The sequence below is a fragment of the Arthrobotrys flagrans genome (assembly GCF_004000055.1).
Source record: "Arthrobotrys flagrans strain CBS H-5679 chromosome Unknown unitig_9, whole genome shotgun sequence".
Lineage (NCBI taxonomy): Eukaryota > Fungi > Ascomycota > Orbiliomycetes > Orbiliales > Orbiliaceae > Arthrobotrys > Arthrobotrys flagrans.
The window spans coordinates 394,026-416,291 of NW_027137551.1; the positions used below are offsets into that span (position 1 = coordinate 394,026).

At 47.0% G+C, this 22,266-nt stretch overlaps 7 protein-coding genes across 8 annotated transcripts; 4 read left to right on the top strand and 3 right to left on the bottom strand.

Annotated features, from left to right (window-relative positions):
* Window positions 1–177: 177 nt before the first annotated feature.
* On the top strand, window positions 178–4,190 carry DFL_005496 (uncharacterized protein; the record flags this gene model as incomplete). The annotated part of the gene is made up of 6 exons (XM_067634763.1): window positions 178–2,033; window positions 2,089–2,792; window positions 2,862–3,568; window positions 3,632–3,732; window positions 3,796–4,005; window positions 4,082–4,190. 6 exons carry the CDS (start codon window positions 178–180, stop codon window positions 4,188–4,190), a joined length of 3,687 nt encoding a protein of 1,228 aa, XP_067489261.1.
* A 632-nt stretch (window positions 4,191–4,822) lies between these two features.
* Window positions 4,823–6,218, top strand: DFL_005497 (uncharacterized protein; the record flags this gene model as incomplete). Its single annotated transcript, XM_067634764.1, has 3 exons — window positions 4,823–5,211; window positions 5,285–5,993; window positions 6,072–6,218. 3 exons carry the CDS (start codon window positions 4,823–4,825, stop codon window positions 6,216–6,218), a joined length of 1,245 nt encoding a protein of 414 aa, XP_067489262.1.
* A 1,225-nt stretch (window positions 6,219–7,443) lies between these two features.
* Window positions 7,444–9,003, bottom strand: DFL_005498 (uncharacterized protein; the record flags this gene model as incomplete). The annotated part of the gene is made up of 1 exon (XM_067634765.1): window positions 7,444–9,003. The coding sequence occupies one exon, from the start codon at window positions 9,001–9,003 to the stop codon at window positions 7,444–7,446; it is 1,560 nt and encodes a 519-aa protein (XP_067489263.1).
* Window positions 9,004–12,104: 3,101 nt separating this feature from the next.
* Window positions 12,105–12,924, bottom strand: DFL_005499 (uncharacterized protein; the record flags this gene model as incomplete). The annotated part of the gene is made up of 2 exons (XM_067634766.1): window positions 12,105–12,775; window positions 12,861–12,924. 2 exons carry the CDS (start codon window positions 12,922–12,924, stop codon window positions 12,105–12,107), a joined length of 735 nt encoding a protein of 244 aa, XP_067489264.1.
* A 1,065-nt stretch (window positions 12,925–13,989) lies between these two features.
* On the top strand, window positions 13,990–15,582 carry DFL_005500 (uncharacterized protein; the record flags this gene model as incomplete). The annotated part of the gene is made up of 5 exons (XM_067634769.1): window positions 13,990–14,027; window positions 14,118–14,190; window positions 14,267–14,295; window positions 14,371–14,575; window positions 14,629–15,582. 5 exons carry the CDS (start codon window positions 13,990–13,992, stop codon window positions 15,580–15,582), a joined length of 1,299 nt encoding a protein of 432 aa, XP_067489265.1.
* Window positions 15,583–16,618: 1,036 nt separating this feature from the next.
* DFL_005501 (uncharacterized protein) lies at window positions 16,619–18,147 on the bottom strand (the record flags this gene model as incomplete). Of its 2 annotated transcripts, none has more annotated exons than XM_067634771.1 (3): window positions 16,619–17,331; window positions 17,413–17,754; window positions 18,081–18,147. In XM_067634771.1, 3 exons carry the CDS (start codon window positions 18,145–18,147, stop codon window positions 16,619–16,621), a joined length of 1,122 nt encoding a protein of 373 aa, XP_067489267.1. The 2 variants fall into 2 exon arrangements, with proteins under 2 accessions (XP_067489267.1, XP_067489266.1); XM_067634770.1 differs by having other exon boundaries at window positions 16,619–17,334.
* A 2,639-nt stretch (window positions 18,148–20,786) lies between these two features.
* Window positions 20,787–22,079, top strand: DFL_005502 (uncharacterized protein; the record flags this gene model as incomplete). Its single annotated transcript, XM_067634772.1, has 1 exon — window positions 20,787–22,079. One exon carries the CDS (start codon window positions 20,787–20,789, stop codon window positions 22,077–22,079), a length of 1,293 nt encoding a protein of 430 aa, XP_067489268.1.
* Between the last annotated feature and the right edge of the window lie 187 nt (window positions 22,080–22,266).

Below are 22,266 nucleotides of genomic sequence, written 5' to 3' on the forward strand. Positions count from 1 at the left end.
CGAGGGGGGAGGTGTTCCTACGGCCATTTCACCGGCGAATCCCATAACCAGGCTTCGCAAACCCGACCAACGACCGCTTCGTCTTCCTCAACCCAAGCCGCCACCAACCTAACTGTTACCCCTATAGAAAGTTGGAGGAGAATTTGTAGGATCCGTGGTCCTTATTCACCAGTGCAAATGAAAACTTTCCTCGAAGGAGCCCTACATATGATAACAACAAAAGACATTGGGACCGCCCAGGAAGTGATCAAAGAACTTGCGAATGACAAGAATCTGGAGCACATCCGCCAGCTCCTAGAAGCAGATCTAGCGTATGACGGAACCACTGGGGAACTCAGTTTTATTGTTCACGGTATCCCATTTCTAAAGATTATCACCAACACCGAATTTCAAAACTCCATCGTTATTGAAAAATATGCGGGTACAATCTACAATGTTGTCTACGGCTTCTCTGGTAGTCGCGGTATCGAATTCTTCAATAGAATTCTCTCCCGATCAAAGACTTTGATGTCGAATAACCCGGATGGGTATCCGGAGGTGTTCGCAATGATCACATCAGCCCTCAGACACACCATCCATCTCAATTCTAATGCGATGGTTCAGGATGGGATAAAGCGAATCGCAAGAGAGGCCTTAGTCCAAGCTAATGAGCAGCATCTACTCCAAAATCCTGAAATGCGGCATCTTCACCAGAATTTCAAAGTCATAAATGAGAAACTAGAGCTTGGAGAGCAACTACCTTCTTTGGTTCCTGCAAAACCCACATCCGCCAGCCAAGGAAGGGGGGCTGTCCGTCCAAGCCTTCACCCCGCGATTCAAAATACGGTACGATTGCCAGGAGAGCTTTCAGAGAGTGGACCCAGGCACAATAACGACTACGTTTCTATTGCGGATATTCTTATCCTACCCACGGCAGAAGAGATTAGGTCTGATGTGCCCGAGTATCTCCCCCAGATTGGAGCAGAGACCGCCTTCTTGGACCGAAATCAGAAACTTCTCGACACCCAATTTAGGCTTCTTCGGGAAGATAGCATTGGGTGTCTTCGCGAATCACTTCGTCAAATCATAGAAAATCGTGGAAATCTAGACGTTCTCAGAGGCTCCAAGAAGCGAAAGAAGGATGGAGTAAACCGATTTTTCACTGCTGGGGTCGCTGTATTAATCCATCAGAATGTACGGGTTGAAGAAATTACCTTCACCGCCCACCAAGGACTGAAGGTCGGCATCACATTCGACCAGCCAATTCCGAACTTAAGTGACCAGGCACGCCGGGAGTGGTGGTCTCGTGAGCATGAGGACCTTCTTACCTACAATTCCCTTGTGTGCATTCTCAACGAAACAAACGAAGCAGTCTTCTTTACGGTCGCCGAGAGATATGTTACAGAGCGAAATATCCGAAATTGGGACCGAGACGATACGGAAGATGGATCTGATCGGGCGCTTTCAACGCTAGCAGAAGATCCTAATCGTGCTGGAATTATTTTGAGCTTTGCCAACGCCGTTCGAGAAGAAAATATTGAGTGGCTGTCTAAGCTAGCATACGCCAGAGATTCTTCCCAGATCGATCTCATTGAATTTCCCAAGACCCTGTTGGCAGCGTTTCGTCCCATTCTACAAGGTTTGCAAAAACGTATAGGTAATACCCAGGCGATACCATTCATCGACTGGCTTGCCCCCGATCCGTCCCTCATTTTCCAACAATCAGTCGAGGACGGCACTCAAGTGGATGTACGGCCACCCCCATATGCCTTGCGTCCTAATTTCTTCTTTGATTTGAAATCAATTTTCACTACCCCGCCTCAAGATCCGGTTCCTCTTTACCCGGCGGCGGCAAGCGATTTCGATATACAAATATTACTTGAGAATACGACTCTAGATGATGGGCAGGCACAATCGCTCGTGAAGGCTCTTTCCCGCGAAGTCGGTCTGATTCAAGGCCCACCCGGCACTGGGAAAAGCTTTGTCGGAACCAAGATTGTAAAGGTTCTACTGGCCAACAAAACTAAAGCCGACTTAGGCCCTGTGGTTTGTGTGTAAGTAAAATATATCCTCTCTCGTATCTTTTAGTGATATCTAACACGCTAACAGCTGCTATACCAACCATGCGCTCGATCAATTTCTCGAACACCTTCTTGACATTGGTATCGATAACATTGTCCGCCTGGGTTCGAGGTCAAAATCTGAGAGGCTTGACAAATATCTCCTAAAAAATCTCGTAACCTCAACTGAGAACACCCGGGTTGAAGGGAAAGAGATGTGGGATCTGAAAGCAGCAACTAGAGACCTAGCAGATGACGCCGCTAAATATTGCAATACTCTTGCCTACGTGGATTCAGAACCCACGCTCCGCTCTCATATAGAAGAAAACTACCCCAGCTTTTTCAGCGCCCTGTTTACGAGAAATGTAGACTCCGAAGGGTGGGAAGTCCAATATGGCAAACAAAAGCCATTCGCGCTTTGGAGGAAGAAAGCAATGTATGGACCGATTGGTAGATCTGTTCGATTTATTCTAAACAACAATCTAGACCCTTGGTCCTTAACTCCTACCGAGATCAATGCAGTTCTGAGGTTTTGGAAAAACGAAGTTCTTCGAAATGCTATAACCGGTCTCGCAGATGTTGCAGAGCAGCACCGGATCAAAAGCGAAAAATTATCAACTGTCAGGAAAGAAAGGGATAGACGATTACTACAGGCAGCAGATATAATTGGTGTGACAACTTCTAGTTTGGCTGCTCATGCCGATATGCTAGAAAGAGTACAAGCGAAGGTATTATTCTGCGAAGAAGCTGGAGGTATGCTACTACTTCTATTATAAATATCTTGAATTCAAACCTCTGACCATATCTTCTTACATATCATAGAAATTTTGGAAGCACATACGATTACTACGCTGATACCCTCGATCGAACACATGATTTTAATCGGCGACCACGAACAACTAAGGCCCCATGTTGCAAACTACGATCTCTCCGTAGAAAGCAGGAAAGGCCAAGCGTATCGTTTAGACGTCTCACTCTTTGAAAGGCTCGTTCAACAACCTTATGGAAATCTAGCTCTAAAGTTTCCTATAGCCAGTCTCAATACCCAACGTCGAATGCATCCCACAGTTGCGGATCTGATCAGACTCAAAACCTACCCTAGTCTCCTGGACGCAGTTCCGGATTACCCACCAATCCCTGGTATGAAGAAGAGACTGTTCTGGATGACCCATGGCCGACCGGACTCGAAAGGTGATGCTATCAAAGCGACAGCGTCCTATACCAACGACTTCGAGCAGGAAATGGCTATTTCACTAGTCACGCATCTTCTGCATCAAGGCATCTTCAAAGAAAAGCAAATTGCTGTTCTGACGCCGTACCTTGGGCAAATGTCTAAATTGAGGAGGTCTCTAGGAAATATCATGGATATCGTTGTTGGAAGTAGGGACCAAGATGCCTTGGACGAAATTGAGGGCTTCCTCGACGACGATGAAAATGAGAAGAAACCGGAAGACTTACGGCCGCAAGAAATCATCCGAAAATCAAGTCTTGCTGCTGCCGTCAGAATTGCGACAATCGATAACTTCCAAGTAGGTTAACGAACATTTCCCAATCACCACTATTAGTATGCTGACAGGTTCTACGTTACATAGGGCGAAGAGGCCGATGTAGTCATTATATCCCTCGTGCGCAGCAACAAAGAGCACCAGTGCGGCTTCCTAAAGACAAGTAACCGTATCAACGTTCTTTTAAGGTAAGATATAACGGAATCCGATGAACAAATTGACTAAGACCAGTATGTTAACATCATTTATAGCCGCGCTAAATGGGGAATGTATATCATCGGTGATGCCAATACAGCCGGATCCGTACCAATGTGGTCGAACGTCATTAGTCATATGAGTATCAACGACTGTCTCGGGGATGCTTTCGAATTACAATGCGAACGCCACAAAAATATTACAATCCTCGCCGCTTCTAAAGAAGACTTCATTACTTATGCCCCAGAAGGTGGCTGCAGCAACATGTGCGAATGGCGACTTCAATGCGGCCACGCTTGCGGTTCGAAATGTCACTCAAGCGCCCTGCACAATCTGACAAAGTGCCATGAGCCGTGCCCCAAGCAGCTTGCAGGCTGTGGTCACCCCTGCGGTTCAAACTGTGGTCAACCTTGCGCACCTTGCCTTGTGCCCATTCGAGAGGTTCCTCTGAAGTGTGGCCATCGAGTCACCGAAATGAAGTGTTTTAAATATCAAAAATTAGAAGAGTACTTCTGCAGGGTAAGAGTTGAAAAGGTAGTACCCGGTTGCAACCATAAAATACTGGTTGATTGTGGACGCGATGTTACTTCTTCAGACTTCCGTTGCACTTCACTATGCAGAGAACTTATTGCTTGTGGTCATTCCTGCCTAGGAAGATGCATAGATTGTCGGAAGCCATCAACCACTGAACCCGGTACTTTTGATACCAAGCATGTCAAATGCAAACAAAGGTGTGACCGACCTTTCAATACCTGCACACATTCTTGCGCGCGTCAATGCCATGAAGGTGAACCCTGTGGCCTATGCGAGAGAGAATGCGAAATATATTGTCAACATTCGAAGTGCAAGGGCAAATGCAAGGACCCTTGTCCGCCTTGTGCTGAGCAATGCACTCTTGGGTGCGAGCACCAACGGTGTATCATGCCGTGTGGTGTTTCCTGCAATATCCTCCCATGCGATCAGCTCTGCTCCCAGGTTCTCGAATGCGGTCACCGATGTCCATCACTTTGTGGAGAGAAATGCCCGGATAAAAAGTTTTGTCGGGTTTGCGGTCCGGATGATGTTCTGGAGTCCGTCGTCGACATGTTGGAGTTCACAACTTATCGTGAATCGACAGATACGCCGATGATATTCCTTCCGTGTGGTCATTTCTACACCGTCGACACTTTTGATGGGGTCGTCCATATGACCGACTTCTTCGAATTCAATTCGCCAGACGGGTGGAAGATTACCAAACGATACGTCCAGGAATCGTCCACGCCAGAAATCCCAAGGTGCCCTGATTGTAGAGCCGCCTATACAACCTCCGCAAGATACAACGAGGTCGTCAAAAAGGCCCAATTGCAAATTTCTATCCGGCAGTTCACACTCACTTCTAACGACCGTCTAATTAGTCTCATTAGAGACATCAATCTCCTCCAGGATACCTTTGAGAGTTCACGAGATGCCTTCCAAGCAGTTCATCGTAAAGCGTAAGAATGGTTCTTAATGTTTATGTTCCAAATCGTTTTAATGACAGACCTAACATATCCCACGACCAAACAGGCTTTCAGAACGTTACAGGGCGCTCTCTATCCTCCAAGGCAGGCTCAGAGCCTACAACAAACAGGTTCTAACAGAGGAACAACCCTACCACCGCGTCTACGAGCTGGCTACATACGCATGCAGAAGATATGACCTTAGCCCCGAAACCTACAACCCCTCCGTGGTGCAGTACCGTTTCGGAATCGAGGGAGCATACCAAGAATTACGTTTGATGTTCCTTCAAATCTGCGATATGGATATCATCGCTAGTAAAGACTCCACTCCAGAGCAACTGCAGAAAATAATGTGGAAAAAAATAGCAACCGACGCAAATACAGCAATTACCCAGGGTAAAAAGTTAGTGGAGATATGCAAGCACCGAAAACAACAACTTATAGAGATACAAACCCGGATTGTGGTAGCCAGATTTATGGCCCTCGCCCTCAAGCATCGTGACGAAATAAAGGGCGGGGGCGATGCGCTAGCGGGCAGAGATGGTTCAGAACTAAGATCCGAGGCGGTCGAGGATCTGGAAGAATGCTTAGATATCTGTGCAATCATTCCGAGTTGTCAGCGGCTTGAAGGAGATGTCCAAGAGACAATTAGAGCAGTACAAGGTGGTACTTTCTATTCAGTTGTGACTGGCAGTGAAATGAAGCAAGTCTACGAGGCAATGGCGAACGAATTTCGAGGAACTGGACATTGGTATGTTTGTTCTAACGGCCATCAGGTATGTCTACTTTCGTATTCCGGACTGCAATAGCTTTAGATTCGGGAAGACGGTCTTACTGATAGTGATTTCATATAGTTTACCGTTGGGGAGTGCGGCATGCCCGTGAGTCTCGGGGTTTGTAATGAATGCGGTGCTCGAATCGGTGGACAGAATCATTCTCCAGCTGCGGGAGTAAGAGCAGACATGAACCTCGAGAGGAGGATGATGGATATGACACTTTAATATTTGATTTTTTACATTTGCGACGTCGACTCCAAACAGTCGCTGCACTTTTCGGCTTCTCTCTAAAAGGTACCTGGGTGATTAGACCTATTTGTTTTTGCGGGAACATTTTATGCAACCTAGTGGATAGTTAATTACGTATGAGATCAGGTTAGAATCGTATAATCTATGTTAGTTAAGCCCGGCCTTCCGGTGGAGTAGTAACTAGGCCTCAACACGAGAAATGTTGGATTTTGAGGACTCTAGACTGCGAAATATGTTATGCAGGCTTCTGTTAAGAAACTGATATGTTCCAGGAACGGGATTTCCTCGTCCACTCTTTTATGCTCTAAGTATTCCGATCTAGGTTTTCATAATGACAATCAAGCAGAGCACCACCTGCCGACCAACCCTTGTTCTCGTACCTCGTAACCTCGTGGAATTAACGAGACATATCAAATACTAGCCTCATATATCTTAAAATATCAAAACTCAATCAAAATTGTATTCAATTGACCACCCCCCCATCTTATCTATACTTTTCTACGCCCCTACTCTCCCACGCATGCCTTCACCCCTCGTCATACGTATATGCCACACACTCCAATCTATAAACAACCACATCTAATACCAATGGATGAAGAATACAGATGAAGAAGTAGAAAAAAAGAAAAAAAAGGAGGGGAAAGGCATATACAATTTTGTCGTAATCATACCAAAGAATCTGAATCTGAAATAAGAAGAAATAAAGAAGAAACAAAAAGTATCCTTAAAATGGTATGTACAGTTGAAAAGAAAATTAAGAAAGAAAAAAGAACAATCTTAAAATCTTCAGACGATGCCACAACTGGTAAAAGCAATCCAATCCGAATGAAAAACGCTTCCCCCCCCCCCCAAAAAAAAAAAAAAAGAAGGGAAAGCAAAAAGAACCCCTATCGTTCTCAACTATCTTGACAACCACCGAATTTTTTTCCAATAGTAATGTACTATCATGGATGAACCAAGAAAAAACACAAACCAGAATGCAAAAGTGGATGAAAAGGAAATATAATACAACCGAACGCCAATTCCCAAAAACCATGCAAAAGAAAACTACCTCCCAACAGTAAAAAAGAAAGATGCTTTATGCAACAGGATATAAAGAGAAAGAAAAACCATAACTTTGAGAAAGCCAACCTCCTAATAGCTTTCAGATTACCAATAGGTAGCTGACAAGTTCCCCCCCTTTTAATGATAATTTGGTAGCCTAGACCCTAAATCCGGTCAAAGGAATACTTCTTCTCCTGGCGGCCCTAGACCCCGGTGATCTTGGCGGCGAGTTAGGCGGCGAGATCGAATCGACTGGGACATCCGGGATTGGGATAACAGCCTTGTCGAAGCTGTCGCTGATGACCTTATCAAGCATCAGGGTGCTGCCGTTACTCTCGGCCAGGGTAGTACTCGTGGCGTTGTTGAGGGCAGTGACACTCAAACGTCTGGGTCCGAATGTCAGGTCAAGGTTTCCGCTCTCATCTCGGGAGGCTAGAGCCGCCTTTGTAAGGGATGGTGAGCGAAGACGTGGAATTGGAGCGGTGGAGTATATTGTGGTTGGAGAATATGCACCGTCCGAGCCGTGGATGTTGAAGTCCCGTTCGCTGGATGATCTAGGCGTGATTTCGGTTGTGGTTTCCCAAGACATGGACCGGGCCGGAGCAGAGAAAGGAGGGGATGCCGGTGATGACGGTTGCGGTTGACGAGGGGCATTTTCCTTCAGAGCCTCACCAAGGACAAGCGGTTGAGGACGTGAGATTCGTCGGTTGGTATATGAAGGCGATGAGACATGGAGTGCTGTGGGTGGGATTCTTGGGATATTTGCAATCTCCTGCTGGTGCTGTTCTTCGGCAACCCGGCTAGCTAAAGATTCAATGGAAGGTAAGGTCGGAATCCTCATAATGGTCGGCTTTGGTTTGCTTGGAGCGGTCGGTCTCGAAACCAGTCGTGGTTTGATATTCTCGTGAAGCATTTCGTCCTCGTCGGCCAGCGCCAACCTCGGAGCCTGCTTCCCGTCGCTCTTCCATACCGGTGCCGGAGGCGGCTCCATCATCCACATTAAATCGTTATTAAGGCCGTGTGTCGTACTCGTTGCTTCAGCGAAGTTTTGAATCAGAGGAGCGGCCTGGCTACCTTCCCTTGGTCGCGCAATCTCATGTCGTCGCCATCGGGAATACGCCATGGGTGCATATGTATCAGACGAAGCCATCGACACCACGTCACCCTGTTTTGTATTTGTTTGTTCGGTCCCCGTGTAGTAGTGGTAATGATGAGACACGCGAGCCATGATCGATGGCACGATGTTTGTTTCGACATTGTCGGCAGTCGTCTTGATCAATTTCCGAAGCGCCTTCGGTCGGTTTTCTACTTCATACCTCCATCTCTCACGAAGGGACTGGTTCGCTACCTCTGCTTCCTTTCGGACTCTTTTGGAAGTCTCGGTCATACCGCACCAACCACAGGAGAAGAAGTAGAAGACACCAGTTTGGACGATTACTAACGGCGATGTCCGCTTTGTCGGCTTGTTTTCGGCTTCCTCGTCATCCTTGGCAGACGGGAAGTTCCCAGGGATCGAAGATAGGGGAGGAAGAGGGGTAGGTTGGTTTGTGACGACGGGCGAGCATACTGGGAGGTAGAAGCGGTCGACGTCGTCGGAGATGGAAGGACGCTGGCTGGGGAAATCGCCTAGGTATGAATCGGAGTCGTCGTGCTCGGACGGTGGAACACGATCATTATGTGTTGAGGACGCCAGAACAGGACGGGGAACCGCCAGCATTGTGAGAATAGGGAAAGGTAATTAGGAACGGAGGCCCCGGACAGGCGGAGGAGATGTCGGGGGAGATTGTTTACGATGTCGGCATCAATGGGAGCATGTTAAGAAGGATATCGATAGTCTTGAGGAACAAGAGGAGCGATGGAATGTTAGATAACCATATTAATTAATACAACAGAGCAGACCACCGCGAGCGAGAGCATCCATCACGGGCCGACAACTGACAAACATTAATCGACGACGGGAAAACTGGCGAAAGGAAAGGAACCAGGACCCGGCAAATTTTAGTCTGAAACGGCGTCAAGATGCAACGAGATTCAGTTCAATTTGCAGAAATGAGGTAAGCGCGCTCAAGGCTTCCCCAGGCACTGACGGCTTGGCCTGTCAGACCGTCGCGGAGTGCAGTGCGGTACATTGACATGACATGCGAATGTCTGTATGTGATGGGGGATAGGTAACGATGGAGCCGGATTAATTATAGAAACAGGCAGTCTCGAGCCGCTCATCATGGCTCCAGGCGCCAACCAGCATCACAAACAACAACGGTGATATTGTTTCCAGGCACGGAGTTCGAAGAGAGAGTTGGTTGGTGATTGTGAACTGACTTACAACGAGTGCTCTATCGGTAATAGATATTTCTGTTATATGTACGCGTGTCGTGGATTGTAGCCGTATACCGTACAGAAATAGACCCGGAATATGGAATCGTTGACAATCCGGACTTCAGTTTCGTATCGCTTTACGTCGGTGACAATTTAAAGTCGAATTCGAAGTCGAAAGATATCGATAAGATGCGGAATAGAATAGAATATATATCAGGGTCCCTACAATCCAGCCGCAAGGAATTCCAGTCGCTCGTCTCCAAAAAATCAAAAACCTTGAAGCCAAAATATGAAGATATGCTGGCAAAAGGAGTCGAGGAATGCTTTCATTTTTCCTCAATGACCTCCAACGGGGGTGCGCAGGCAATTTAATACCGCCTACCAAAACTGCATGAAATAACGACCGTTATCCCATCCGACCTGACCTGCTAAGCCCAGCAAGTCTGCTGCTCCCCACGTCGTCCTGTCCTGGCCTGCCTGCCTGCCGTTTAATTCCCTTTCGCCCTGTCCTTTTTCTTCCCTTCCTTCCTGCCATACGGTTAACCCAGTCTGGAATGGTGCCTGGACCCCAAGGTGGAAAGGTGGGGAACCAGGCTGCAGGGGCCCACACCAAATCCCGTCCCTGTCAACGCCAATGTGTAGCAGCATCGAAGATCAGTTTTTCCAAAACTCCAAAGAAGCGGCATCTCTTTACATTCATATCTTGATACATTTGGTGAGCAAACGATGGGGGTTCATGCTTAGTATGGGGATGCTCATGTGGGCATAACCAATTAATATCCGGCATGGCGAAGACATTTCGTGCATATGGCCCGCACATCTTAATATTGCAACTGATCGAAGAACCCCCGCAAAAGGAAAGCCGTTAACAAATGGTTATTCCCCACAGGCCAATTCAGTCATCTGCATGCAAGAATTCAAACCGGCCGGCTGCCCGAGAAAATACACGATTGCTCAAATGTTCAAAATCCACGCATTGGCGCAGGAAACGCCCTTCTATCGACACCGGTCATGTATAACTTGATAGATCCCTCGTGTGCCATGTTGGACAAGGGAACAAAGCACTCTGCCGTGGACTTGGTCTCTGAAACTCCTTCCGATCCAGTCTCACCATCGTACAAAGGCTAAACGTTTGTATTCCAGAGACTGAAATTCCCCCACAGCCACTGCAATCCGTCCAAACCTCACCTTCTTCCTCCCGTGAAAAATCCCGCATTTCCAGGAAGGTGGCCCAAATCGACATATTAAAGGGCCCCAATCAAATGCTAAAAAGAATATTAATCACAGCATGCCAGGTTGCAAAAAAAAAAAAAATCCCAAAAAGGAAGCGTTTAACGATCTATTTCTTTTGCTAAAACAGATGCAACCGATCATGAATTTTCTGTGGGGTGATGCTCATCATTTGCTTGGGAGACGGGATTACGCTACCGTCGACACGCAGAAATACGAGGAGTCCTTCACGTGGGTTGAATGCCGATGATAACCCTGGCCTACGGCTCTCTCCGAATCTGCATCCTACATAGCAAAGATCTATCATTTTATGATACTCCGCAGCCAGAATCTTGCAAAACGAAGGATCATCCGCTGAAAAACTTTCGAACCATGAAACGAAAAATTTCAAAGCACCGCCGCAATTGCAGCTAAACAGCCACAGACTTTTCAAGTTAGCATCCCATGCCAGACCGGCATTCTGTAACAGAACCCGTCGCCGGACGGGTTTCCACACCAGCGAATGCAAGCGTTGGTTGAGCCGCCTACGTCAGTGCACCTTAGTTACCACGATTTTAGGCTGTCGCTAGTTGCGACAGCTCGAGCCGATAAAGATATCTAATCTTATATTATAGCCTCCATATTTTTCTTGAATCTCGGATATATTGATTTTTTTCTCGTCGTGGGTTCCTTTCCGTGAACTTGTGCTTAGCTACCCCGCTTTTTTCCCGTATTCTTCCTGCGGATTATCAGATGAGCATCGCGGGATTGGATTAGTTGGCTTGTTAGGTCGGCAAACAGGAGGGCCTGCTATGCTACCTTTCGCAAGTTTAGAACACTGTCGATACTAGATGCTTTCGTTGATGCGTTAGTAGATACCAACCTAATGCCCACTATATACGCACGGTTTCGCCACCAGACTTTCTTGTTGGATTGGTTCGTTAGATCGACTTGGCTGGAATTTGGCCTTGGATGAGCCGGTCAGAATCGGATTTCGGGGGAATATCATTAATTTTACACCATACACCAGCCACGCCGCGCTAAACTTCGGACCGCATGTGGCTGACGCGAAACCAGGCTACCCGGGATTCTGGATCCAACACACATCAACACCGCTAGTCCGTGCGATACGCTCGATTTCTGCACACACACCTTCGAGATTACGAGACTAGCAGCTTCGCTGTATACGAAAAATCAACATCCCAGACAGAAAAATAAACTATCAAGATCACAATCCTCCGGACATCATCCATATCCCGATTATCATATCAACTAAAAAAAAAAAAAAATCAATTACAACCCCTCCACCCCATGATACCCCCTCAAATGCCTCTTAAACCCTTCCCTGCAAACCGCAACAGGTCCCATATTATACACACAATTATCATACAAACAATAATACCCCTTCTCACAACCCTCATGCGCCCCGTAATACTCATGAATAAATGCATCCAACTCCCTCCCCGTATCATCAACCGCAGGGGAGAGGTATGAAAAGTACATTCTTTGATCTAAAATACCCGATAACAATAGCGTAAAAGGATCACAAAAGCTTGGCGATACTCGAGGGAGGGGGATCCAGGAGCTCCAGGATTCTAGGGCGAGGTTTGAGTTGACAGAGGCTTTATCTGGAAGGAAAGGTGGGAGGAGGGAGATTTCTTCAAGAGTGTGGTCGGAGAGACCTTGGGAGATGTGGAAGTAGCAGCGGAGGATGAGAGCTGAGCGGAGAGTTTCGGTGGGGTCTATTGAAAGGTAGGGGAATTGAGTACGAGGGTTGGTGACTCGACGGAGGGCTTGGAGTAAAGTGGTGCGTAGGGTGTCCGTGGGTGTCTCGACGGGCATTCCAAGAGAGACTTTGGTGACGGATGTGTATTCAATGGTTGTCACTTTGTAAAGCGTGATATGTGAGACTAATTTAACGGGGGCGTCCGTCTCTGACGGAGCAGTGGTAAGCCATGGTGAATCTAGAAACCTGGATGTCAGGTAATGAAGTATAGATGTCCTACTGATATAAATGAAATCGAGAGATCCTGAAGAAAAGTTTCATACCTGGTAGATGTGAATCTGAAGGGAAATTGGACGGCTCGCCCGTTGGAACTTCAAGAAGCTGCATGGTAGATGGAAGGTGATAATGACACCGTATTGAATATGAAATTCTTAATATCCAAAGAGTAGATACCGAAGTAAAATCTCCCTTAACTTGTTTGGAAACTTCAATGAAAAAAAACATTCAAACTTAAGAGCAGGAAGAGGAGAATGAGAGACAGATTTATAGCTTCCGGTGGGGCATCCTCCCAATACCAACATCTGAACATTGCGACTCCTCCCCTACAGTTAACTCCGCTTCAGCCTTTCGTTCTTCAAAATTTGTTGCTGCACACCCTTTTTTACCAACCCTTTTCTTACCAGCCCTGTTCAGGATATGACCGGAGTGGATACTTTGTAGACATGCAGCGAGACGACGTGAACTGACCAAAGAGATTCACAGATAACCGATCTTTCGGGTTACAACCATTGTCCAAAACGCTGCAGCCGAGCTTCAAAAATCAGGAATTCGTATAACAGTTCATATCCGGCAGTTACTGCTGCAGTGCTGACGCAGAGTCCGCGCTGCGGCTAATTTTAATGCACACCCGATATCCCCCATCCAATCGTTGGCGCATCCAAGACTGCGCCTTTTGGCCGAATACAGCGATGCGAGCGGTAGAATGCTTATCAGCCGTCAGTGCCAATGCGCACTCTTTTTCGGCCAGCCGCGATAGCAAATTCTCCGTGTGCCTGACCGACGGATGCAAGATGATATGGGCAGGAAAAGAAATGAAGATGCATTCTCAAAGACGTAGCCGCCGCCTTGAGTTTGATTTCGCAAAAATTTCCGATTCTGCCCGTATGTGACCCGCCCGCCCCCGCTGAAGGAATTGCGATATCATATCGTACATGCGGATTTCTCGTACCAACGAGACCATGCAGACTTACTAAATGGGACCTCGATGCGAATTCGAACTCAAAAACCAGCAACGCAGTGCAAGTCTAATCTCCAACACGACGTCGTCGGCAAACACCGCTGCAGCATGTCCTTACCTAATTCGATCTAGTCTGGAAGACGTTAAATGCTCGTTTTAGATAAAAAGCTTCTTGCTTCGATAGAATCGACATCGGGCTCACGAAATAAAGTAATATGGCTCCTGAAAAGATCATTATAGATACCGATCCTGGGTGGGTCCCCATCACCATAACACCCCGCCGGAAGTCATAGGTTTTGTACTGACTGATATCGGCGTCTGTCCCTTTTAACGGGCGTGTTAGTGTGGATGATATCCTCGCGCTGTTGTTGGCGTTATCTGCGTCCGCGGAGGAGGTTGAGCTCTTGCTTGTGTCGGTAAGCCTGATTTCAAGATTTGCGCAATTACTTGTTCCGAGGGTCGGCTTGGTACTAATTCTAGTCCACCGAATAGCTTACATTTGGCAACATCGATGTCGAGAAGTATGTCCAAACCCTGGGGTGTCAACTTGGAAAGATCCGTCAAAGCTCGAACTAGCGATGTTGATAAGACTTTAGCTGCTTGAGAAATGCTGTCTCTATGTTCCATGTCCTTGAGAAGGAATTAGCATGGCGAAAGGCCAATGGGAAGCCATTGGGGTATGAGTCTCTGCGGAAATACAAGCCGATCGTGGCGGTAGGGGCGGAGCAGCCACTGGACGAGCAGCTCCTTATGGCCGATTACTTCCACGGCATCGACGGTCTCGGTGGAGTCCATACGAAGGTGTGTTCCATCATATACGGACAGCGTATGAACAAATGCTAACTATTGCTCAGGCTCCATACTTTACTCCCGAAGAGCTGTTCCGTCATCTATTCCATTCACCTTCAGCATCGTCTGCCCCAATTCCACCGGAGCGTCCGACTCCTCTCCATGACGAAGCGCTGTTTACCCCTTCTTCGTCACCGGCTTACCTCGAGATACTATCTCAGCTCAAGAAGAACCCACCTCATACGGTTACCATAGTTGCTGTTGGTCCTCTCACAAACCTCGCTTTAGCTGCGGCACATGATCCGGAGACTTTCCTTCTTGCTAAAGAAGTGGTGATTATGTCCGGAACCATTGACATGGAAGGAAATGTCACTCCAAATGCCGAGTTTAACGCTTATGCCGATGCGGTTGCGGCAGCTCGAGTGTTCGCTCTAACTAGCCCTTCCCCTAAAAGTACCCTTCCACCTTGCACATCCTTGAAGGCGTACCCGGAGAACCTCTCATCGAAGCTAAAACTAACAATCTTCCCCTTGGATATCACAACAATGCATCTTCTCAACGAAGCACAATTCAACAGCATCACCGATAGCCCGAGGGAAGAAGGAAGTCCGTTAGCACAATGGTCCCACGTATTTATCCACGCCACGTTCCGCAAAATGGAGAGCTTGTATGCCGCCGAAGCAGGTTCCTCCGAGAAGAGGATCCAGGACGTGGATATTTCATTACATGACCCGCTTTGTGTGTGGTATATGATCACAAAGCATGTTACTGGATGGAAAGCGGTCGAAGATAGAGATATTCGGGTAGAGGCTACCGGGCAGTGGACTAGAGGGATGTATGTAGTCGATAGGCGGACGAGGAAGAAGCCTACGCTCGAGGAGATGGGAGGGGCTGATGAGGTTGAAGGTGATTGTGATGGGTGGCTGCATCCGTTACGGGGGAACAGGGTTAGACAGATGGTCGAGAGTCCTGATCGGGATGGGTTTGGGAAAGAGATGATTCGGAGGATATTTTTGTGAAGCGATTTAAATGCTATTGGTGTTGTATTTTGGTCCAATCGTCCCCAGGAACACCCGGTGGCGTACTTTTATAGAACTCCGGAAGCTAGAAAGCCAGGTCACAGATGAACCATTTACGTCCCACATAGTTCTTAGTGAGTAGGAATTCGGATTAAGAACAAAAGCTCTGCGTTAACATTGTCACCCGGGGGGCCGGGGATATCTGTCCTAAATACATGTTAAAAAAATAAAAACACTGTCTGTGAGTATAGTAGCATCAAATGATATCAGCTGTAAACAACAAAACCGGGTGGCTTCGCCGGCTTCGAATGCGAAACTAGAATCCTAGATCTATAGAATCGTAGATCGGTGGTGCGGTGGAAGGAGGGGGGAAAACTGAGGGAAGTCAAGATAAGCCTCGGTTCCCTATCCTAATGTCGCTCACGTCGCCCCCCTCCTGCCCCCGCACCACCGATCTCGGCTTCTACTTTTTTTTTCGTCATTCTTCTATAGGAGCCAGATCTATGAAGTCCACCTACCTTAGGTATACCCCACATTGGAAACCGGCAACGTTGATATATGCATGTTGTGCCACAACGTGCACGCGTTGGCGCCTTCCCCGGTGGGGGGACCTCGAGGTATTTTTTCGGCCGGTAGAAACTGCTATCGTCAGTACCTTGCCACAGCCGGCTGAGTGTTTCCCGGGGCGAAGGGAGGGCCGTCGTGTGGCTCGGAAAGGGTGCTAGGAATGTTTATGGGGGGTACAGGATTTCTTGATGATATAAAATACCATCTTCCGTGTGTATCAAATATAAAAAGTAAAATGGAAACAGACAGGTGAGGACATGTATTAGAAATGAAGCAAGAGCTTTGTGTTCCAACGGGTAATCAAGGAAAGACAAGAACAAGAATAGATTACCAAAGATAGTTAATGTTATAAAACTATCATGAAGGAAAGACGAGAAGAAGCATAAAGCACAGAAGAAAAAAACAAAATGCGAAGGGGTAAGGGAGAGTAAGGGTTGACATTATTTTCGAGGGTGTGGAGGAGAGATTCTTAGAAATTGGTTAAAGACGGTGTAAGTGACTCCGATGATCGTGAATTTGTCTCTGTCCCCGACTGTTTTGCGAACCTTCTAATTGCAAGAAGATTTTGTCGATTTTCGGTGTGCTTCAAATCCAATTTGGTTTTTAGGTGGTTGATCGCATTATCAAACCTTGGGAAATCTGCACCGCATAATTTGCAAAGAAAAAGTCGAATTCCGTGCTCGCCGAGATGATTCTGAAGGTGTTTTTGGTTGCTCCAGGTTGTAGTACATGTCGGCTCTGGACATTTGATACGATCCTTCCGAGGTTTAACACCAGACGCATTCTTTTCAACCCGATTTCTATCCGCCTGCCGTTTCTTTGCACTTCGGGAAGCGACTCCTTTGACGGCTTGACGTTGGGAACGATTTGACCTAGCCTGTTCGGTACTGATTTCTTCGACTTGGGACTCGAAGTCAGCTCGGCCGAGATCTTTTTCTTCATCGTTCGTGGGCTCCGGTTGAGTCTCCGGGCTTTCACTGGATGTATAAATGGTCTGGAATGGCGAATCTGAGAGAGGAGGGATGGTAGATTGTGTCGGAGACAAGAGTGGCGAGATAATCGGAGGGTCGGCCACCACACCCTCGGGAATGCCAACGGGGTAAGGGTTTATATTGATATTTAGAGGCGTCGATCGCGCAGGAGGAGGTTCATCGTAAATAGGAGAAGTAATTTGAAGATTAGCTGCTTAAGATAGAAGAAATTATTAGCTCGAGTGCACCAAAAGGTCTACGAGAGCGGGTTCTACAGATTTTGTGCACTTACCAGTTTCTATGGCGGAATAAATATAACCCGTTTTCATGAGCTCAAGGCCGTGGCTGAGGAAGGTTAAGCGGTTAATAGCGCCATCTTGGTGGCCAGAGGTAACCAACCAAAGGTGATAGAGCTCAGAGTCGAGGTTGCAAGCGAACTGGGGTAAGGTGAAACCGAGGTCTTCGTTGGAGTTGTAAGGGAGAAGAAACGGGATCGTTGGGGAATAGTGGCCGTCGGTGTCTTCAAATTGATCGCTGGACTGGTGTCGCCCCTCACCAAACTTCGGATCAATAGGGCCTTCTAGACCGCCAAAATCGAACGGATGTCCCAAGTTATCTGGAGGGAAGTCGCGTTCTTGGGGTTGAAGATGGGGATTGTTTGTTAAAAGTCGAGGGTTTATATACGCTTCGGATATCTTGAAGGCGGTGTAAAAACGAAACACACCAAGGCACGGTGGCCCGATGGACGGAAAAAATGAACTGTACTCGATGCCAAATCTACGGAGCGTTTGGGCTTGAGGAGGAAATAAAATTTCAAAAGTCGTTAGTTCGGATGCGCTATCTATGCCCTTTTATTCTGTGCCCTCCTTCGACACTATCTGATATACATCCCTGTCCAAGACCTCAGAATTCAGGACGATATGCAGGTCCGACCAATCAGGAACGAAGATTATTGCCGACCTGGATGGTGCTTGAATATGTTACAGGGCATCCAGGCCGCGCGATCCTCTGGGCTCTGGTACGACATGGCTAGGCCTTCTGGAGCCTTAGTCAGAAATTCAAGCCACCAATACTTATAATTTCTTTGTTTGCAGGTCGCCTTGACGCATTGTCGGCATCCTCACGGATGGCTTTCCAGGTTTGCCTAGAGTATATAGTTGCATAGAACCAGGGACTGTGTAAATCATGATGCATAGAATGCCTCGGAACGACAAGATCCCAGTGGTTTCTCAAGCTTCGCTACGGTGATTAGTCGATTTTCAACAATCTGCCCGGTTCTTCGTATGCATGGCGTCAATCTTCATCTCCTGACCAATGTGGTCACCAACACCTCTAAAGTCTCGAACGCAACCTCATTCGTTCTGGGCACAAATCGGACGGCCACCAACAAACAGCTCCCTTGTTGTAATTGGCACGTGCCACCGCGCCGACACCCTTCGCTGCCGCATTGATTCCTTCGGAATTTGAAACTGCAACCTGATCCTAACCAGGCTATGTTTATTCGCAGAAACTTGACAATTGGTTGTTTGGTTGAACAATAGGACGTGTCAGAGGAGGCTGAGGGGGAAAAAGTTGAATTTGACGAAGAGCGGCTAAACTCACCGACTTTCGTGTGCTTGCATTTCGATGGGTCGTCGATGCAAAAGTCGATAGCAGGTGAGTAATCTTGGAGATTTTTTAGTCGGCGATTGATTAAGTAAGAATTTTTTCACTGCCTCATTCGTCCCTGATATTTTGCAGGCGTAGCTATAAGCACTGACATTGACAAAACAGTGAAGCCAAGGTTGGTACAAGTTGATTTGATTTTTGGAATTCTCATAGCCCAGCATTGCCGTTGCTTCGAACACTGTCGTGTCATAAACCAGCAATATTCATACATGAGCGCTCTAAAATTAAAAGAAAATAAAGGCTTTAAAAGGGAGGGGGAGAAAAGAAAGAAAGAAGAAATGAAATGCCTTTGGCCACCCAACTAACACCTGGCGTTGTTGAACGGGCAGGATGCTCTAGCGTGCGAGGCTGCTATTTTTGTTTGGTTTTATTATTACGTATTGTTGAGGTTAACATGTTTATGCTAAGCTGGGGCAAAGTAAAGCTTCAAACTAGGCTTTCAAACTTACCAGCTCTATTATAGCCCGAATCCGCCCTATTCGATGCCTCAAACACTGGCAGGATACTAGTATGTCACCCGTAATGATTATACTCGATCCGTCAACCCACTGGTACCGTGGATCGACATGTCCTAGAATCTGGCTGGTTTAAAGACTTTGAAGCTCGTGGTCAATGGAGCTGTTTGTCCAACTAGCTGAGATTCGAACAAGCTTACTTATTTGGAGTGCGGAACTTGTTCTATATATTCCAAGGTCAGGATGTAATGTATAACAATTTACGTGCAGACACTAGCGTACCACCGACACAACATTCACGCAATGCAAGATCGCAAGAGCGAAATAGCGTCGATGCGGCATGCTACTAGGGCAAGTAACTATTAACAGCATTTCATACGCCACGTTGGTGGTAAATGCCCACATAAATACAAGTTATTTCTTACCTCATAACTAGACCGTACCAGTCTAGTTACAATCGAGGAGTCTAGCGACGAGATGGCTACAACATTTTCCAACAAAGTGCCCCCAATTCTTCGTCGAAATCGCCGACAAATTTGTGTTCCAAGCCCCATGGGCATATATATTGGAAGGCGCGCTACGAGCTGAGGGAACGAAGAAATTGTCGTGCATTAACCCCCCAAAATTGTATATATTATGGGGGTTTGGGCGCCCTGCTGTCATACCGAGTTCGAATATCCTTCACCTTCGTTCAATTTTTTTTCTATTATCCAGACCGTCTCCTAGAACCACCGCCCTAAGGCCTTGCGCAATTGCGAGGCATCATATTCGGTCTGGGTTTTGTATAACACTGACTGGTTGGTTTCGGACTGGCCTCCCCGGTTAAGCCTTCAGTTCAATTTGTCAAAGTTTTTCTGGTATCTAAATACTTGTTATTGTCGTCCACTCTATCTCTATCTCTATAGCTCTAAATCTTGAACTTTTGGTATATACCACCCTTGTTGTTTTTACATTTCCAGCTGAGCTACCAGTATTCCGCGTTTCCTCTTGTCTCATACCCAGACCTAGTCGACGTTTTCTTTTTCAAGTCTTTGAGCTGTAAAAGCCTGTAGAGGTCAGGATGGTCCCCGGCGCTGCGGCCTGGCCCAGGTGGCCTAACCGTTCCCGGTTGGGATCTCATGATAACCCTGAACGCAGGAGCGTATCCGCCGGGAAATATACAAACCCCCAAAGCCACCTTAAAATCTGCTGGCTTGATATCTTCGTCGAGCTCTGCGAATACATTACGCACATCTTCACAACTAGATTCAGATTTCCCACCCTGCCATTTCTAGTTGGAATCGGGTTGGGATACTTCATTTCTCTGTATAAAATCGCCTTGACCCCCCAAGTAGACCCAAACTTTAACAACTACGATTTTTATCCCAGCTCATATGCGCAGTCGCCGTGGTCCCCTGAACCCCGGGTTGTTCAAGGCGGGGATCCTTACTTCTTACCACCTCTGCCTGGAGAACGACATCCTATCGTTCCTTTTTATAATGTTCTAGGCAGAGATTCTAAAGACTTGCTCGCTGCCAAAAAAAAACATGTTTCTCAGTCGCCAATGACACCTCTCTTTGTTCCCTTCGGTCGTAACCACCTGATGCTTCGACAAACCGTCCTTTCTTATATCGCTGCCGGCTGGCCACGCTCTCAAATCTTCATCATCGATAACACCGGCACCATGGATGCCAATCTTCGCAACCTCTTGTCTGATTCTAATCCGTTCCATCTTGACTACAACCTCTACCGCAGTCGTTACGGCGTCAACATCATCAGAACACCAACTCTCCTCTCCTTCGCTCAGCTTCAAAACTTCATGTTATCTACCGCCAGGAATAAAGGCTGGGCTCATTACTATTGGACCCATCAAGACGTAGCGGTCCTTAGCGACGAAACTCGGCGTCCATATAAATCCTTTTACGAGAACGTTCTTTCCTCGCTTGTATCTTTATATCCAAGTATGAACTCTACAGCTTCTAAAAGGGACGGCAAACGTTGGGGACTCGTTTGGTATAGTTTCGACCATCTTTCCCTCGTTAACGTCGGTGTGGCATTCGATAAGGACGCAAAGATTGGGGCTTGGGATACCTTTATTCCTTATTATCACTCTGATTGTGATTATTACGAACGTATGAGGCTTAATGGGTTTGCTATCTTGGAACGTCGTGTCGGTGATATCTACGATGTTGCAGAACATGTCAAAGATCCCGAGTATTCCTTCTTTGGAGGCGAAAAAACACCTGCCTTGCGAGAAGCGGAGAAGGACAGCATTCGCAATGGAATAGAATCACTTGCATCGAGGAGGTACAAAATGTTGAAAAGAGAGTTGAAGGGTATGGCGAGGATTAAAAATAAGGTTAATCTGGAAAGGAATACTTGGCAGGATGAGTTGAAGGGCGGACAGGGTGAACCGTGGACTTATTATTCCTTTGGATTTGATACTGCATGGTGGATTATGGCTTCGGTGGGAAGAACGATATTTCAGAAGAAATGGGGGACTTCGGAGTGTAAACCTGGTAAAGTTGGGAAGGGGCTAAGGAGGATTTGGAATTCGGCGGAGGACTTTAGGTATGGGAGGATGTATGATCGTGATGATTATGACGATGATGGTGACGATAAACTGCTGGGCGATGATATCGAGGGTGAAGGTGGTCGACACCATGAACCCACCACAAAGTCCAAGTCTAAATCTCAGGGTAAATCGGAGGCAAAGCATCCTACATCCCAGACTGGAAGCATTCACATTCCTTCAAATAAACCAGAGTCTAAAGACGATCGGGATTCGGTATTCAGGACCAAACCTGTCGTTTCTACGGCACATGAAAACCAAGGTTCCTGCCAATCCAATTGCTAGGGCTGTAGAGGTGTCACCGGAAGAAACATCCAGATTCGCGAAGGTGAAGGATGCTGATGCCGTTGACTTTTAATCATAGGGCACTCTCTTTCTACTTTTCTTTTACCATGATTTCTTTCCAGTTTTGCTTCGGGTCTGACGATAAACTCGTTCGCTGTACTTGCGGGTGCCCATTTTATACTCAGAT